General features: G+C 42.7%; 1 protein-coding gene across 1 annotated transcript; it reads left to right on the top strand.

Annotated features, from left to right (window-relative positions):
- Positions 1-324: 324 nt before the first annotated feature.
- LOC104942832 (procollagen-lysine,2-oxoglutarate 5-dioxygenase 2-like) lies at positions 325-3,108 on the top strand (the record flags this gene model as incomplete). Its single annotated transcript, XM_010768135.1, has 5 exons — positions 325-466; positions 1,093-1,155; positions 2,263-2,376; positions 2,672-2,737; positions 3,004-3,108. Coding segments are annotated over 5 exons (490 nt in total), but the record flags the coding sequence as incomplete, so codon positions are not given.
- Between the last annotated feature and the right edge of the window lie 289 nt (positions 3,109-3,397).

Raw genomic sequence — 3,397 nt, 5'->3', positions numbered from 1 at the left:
CCCCGATTTTTTTCTCCCGATTCCGATCTTTTGAAAATCACGTGATCGGTTCCGATCCCCGATCGCGCGATCGGATCGGGACATCTCTAACTGAGGGCGAACCAAACTTCCCCCAAATAGTCAGCTCATGTTAACCGAACAGATACAAGATTAAAAAGGTATTTCAAAACACTTGATATCCTGCCTTACTTTACCAAATAGTCCTCTAACAAGTCCTCTAATACACCTGCAGTCATGAATAGCTTCGGGATTCAGCAAAAAGCACAACAAATGCCACTTTGAACAGCAATGTAACACATCTTCTCTCTGTCTTGGTGTTTCTAGGGGTTTGTGGAACATTCCTTTCATGGCCCATGTATACCTCGTCAAAGGCAGCACCTTGAGGAATGAACTGAAGGAGAGGAACTACTTTGTGCTGGGGAAACTAGACCCAGATATGGCTCTTTGTAGAAATTCCAGAGAAATGGTAAGAAAACTCAACCTCCATCTTCAGGGATTTGCGGAATCAGATATTATAGTGGTGTAGCGTTTATAAGAACATGTCTGCATGAAAGGCAAAGCTACTGTGAGGTGTATTTATACTAGACGATGCATTGCTACCCTGACAAAGTCAACGCTTCAACGGAAACCCAAGTCTGGCAAGTATGAGTGGTTTGAAATGTCTTTGTCTAAAGTCAAGGCATGAACCACCTCTGTTTACAGTTGCTCTATGGTGCATTCATGTTCTCTTCTCCACTTCTATCCCAGAATCCTTCACTTTCTCTTGCTCGTGTCCACACACAGCCATGCTTAAAAAAGATTGTCTTGTCTCTTTTCCCTTATAAACTGATCCTCCAGCTGGGTTTTCGTATCACTCACATGTCATCTGCTATAAACAACCACCATGTCTGATCCAAACTTGGTGTACATCTGGATCGCTTGGTCTTTTTCCCAGCATGCCTGTTTCCCATGTTAACCCACCAAAACATCAGCTTCAGAGGGAACCTTGCTCTTTTGTCAGGCGCATGTACGTGAAATATTTCATGAGTCACCCTGTCTCTTATTCTGCAACGATATTTTTGTTATTTACCCAATGCTTCTCCTTTATTTTAGACCAGTCACAGAGAAAAAGACTCCCCTTCTCCGGAATCATTCCATATGCTCAGGCCCCCAAAGGTTCTCCATTTGTTTTTGATTATTCTGCTTTCTGAAACATACATTTCCAATGGGTTAGCAACTAAGAGCCACTCCAAGCAGTGGCTCATTTCAGGCAGACTCTTGCAAAAGCAATGTGACCGAATGAGAATATATTGGCCCTGTCTACAGGCAATTCTGTAAAAGTGTAGGTATTCAGTAGAACAATTTAATTTCTGTATTCTCCATTGGAAGGAAAACTAGCATTACTTCAGATTTGGCAGTTACATATCAAATGCAATATGTGGTTGCTGCTTATGCTTACATACGAAAACAGGGTGCCTAGCAGCTCCTTGGAAATTGATGTTGACATATGCTTTAGTCTAGGTCTAAAATCTGATATTTGTCCAAGCTAAAAAAGGTTTAAAAACCTGGTTTATATCCTGTGTTTTCAATGGCATCCAAGAGTAGATGGAGTAGAGAGAAGGTTGGAGTCCCCTGTCCTGATGCTTTACCCCAAACCAACAGGAAACATATGTAACCAGCTGCTCCCTGAACACACCGACTGATCTCAGACTAGGCTCAAACCACATTTCCTTTCACTCGTGTGAACCATCTGGCCCCAATCACAGCTTAATTTGTACATAAATTGGAAACATGCACTAAGAAAACAAAAGTACTATTCTCTTCAAAGCCTAGTCTGATAGAGTCTAAACCCCCCCGAACACAGCGTGCTTCACTGTAGAGGGAATATTATTCCTGGATTTGCTTCATCCCAAGCTTCTCCCCTGTCTCACCCCACTGCCCGACCCTGTCCTGTTCCCCTCCCACCCAAACCCATAAATAATCCTAGATTATTTATCTACCTCTTTTGGTTCTATCCAAGTTCAACCCACTTGATTTCAGTGTGTTAAAATACACTTAAATCATACTTAATGTTTGGGCAAATGAAGCTTTAGAGTAGTTTGCCACGAGTAACGGTTTGTCAGTTTTAATGCCAGTGCTTAGCATTGATGAGTTAGCATAATACGGCTATTACCTGCAGAGCGTTGATGTGCATGTATCTGTTAGAAATCCTGCCTGTGAGACATTAAAGAGATTTTAACTTTGTGTGAAACTGACTGAACTTTTCCCCCCCGTCTGCTGCAGGGACTCTTCATGTACATAACAAACCGTCACGACTTTGGGAGGCTCATTTCCACAGCCAATTATAACACTTCTCATTATAACAATGACTTGTGGCAGATATTTGAAAACCCCACGGTAAGTCATTATGATCTCGCATTATTCTCGTTACACAAAGAAACCTATTATTGTTCAGAATGGCTGAGGTAAACAGCCGCCACCTGTAAAGGTTATTATCCATAATGGAAGGATTAGAGATGTGTGACGATAGTGAGGTAATGACTTCAGCGTGATAAGACTCCTGACTGATAAGGCTCTGTGACTCACTACTGTTTTTATCACGCTGGGTCCTGCCCTGTGGGAGAGGGGATTAGCTCTCGGAGGTATGTAGGTCAGCAAAAGAAGTCCAAACTAAAAAGTGTTCTCGTTGCAGGACTGGAAGGAGAAGTACATCCACTCGAACTACTCTCGAATTTTCACTGAGAACGTCATGGAGGAGGTTTGTTTTCATTCGTTTGCATCTGTGTTAGACTGAGAGAAAGTGAAAGAATGACATAATGTCGCCGACATCTGTTTTTAACATTCAGGGATTAAATTACAGCCCGCCGAGCTCAAGGTGAAGGTGTGAATCAAGTCTGCAGCTCTCAGTGGTCTCATTGTGTGTGTGTGTGTGTGTGTGTGTGTGTGTGTGTGTGTGTGTGTGTGTGTGTGTGTGTGTGTGTGTGTGTGTGTGTGTGTGTGTGTGTGTGTGTGTGTGTGTCGCAGCCTTGCCCAGATGTCTTCTGGTTCCCAGTCTTCTCACAGAAGGCCTGTGATGAAATCGTGGAGGAGACGGAGCACTACGGTTCCTGGTCGGGGGGGAAAAACGAGGTGAGTGGCGTTACTGAACAAAGGGCTTTAGTCAACACGTGTATTCTCTCTGGGGTTGTCTTCACACATCTTTGAAAGGGCAAGAATGTGTGAAGGATAATATTATGGCTCCAAATACTTCCCTATTTTCATTACACTCTGAAGAACCAGTGTATACGATGTACTGTCAGAAATTGAATTTAAGAGGCTTGTAAAGCTAATCAACATTTACTCTTTAAAAAAGCTCATTTCTAATCTTCAAAAGATGCCACCCTAGCCCTAAAAATCGAAGCCAGGCACCAATAAAAAG

The sequence above is a fragment of the Notothenia coriiceps genome, unplaced genomic scaffold (genome assembly GCF_000735185.1).
Source record: "Notothenia coriiceps isolate Sejong01 unplaced genomic scaffold, NC01 NC01_scaffold00005215, whole genome shotgun sequence".
NCBI lineage: Eukaryota > Metazoa > Chordata > Actinopteri > Perciformes > Nototheniidae > Notothenia > Notothenia coriiceps.
This window is presented reverse-complemented; position numbering and strand designations above follow the sequence as displayed.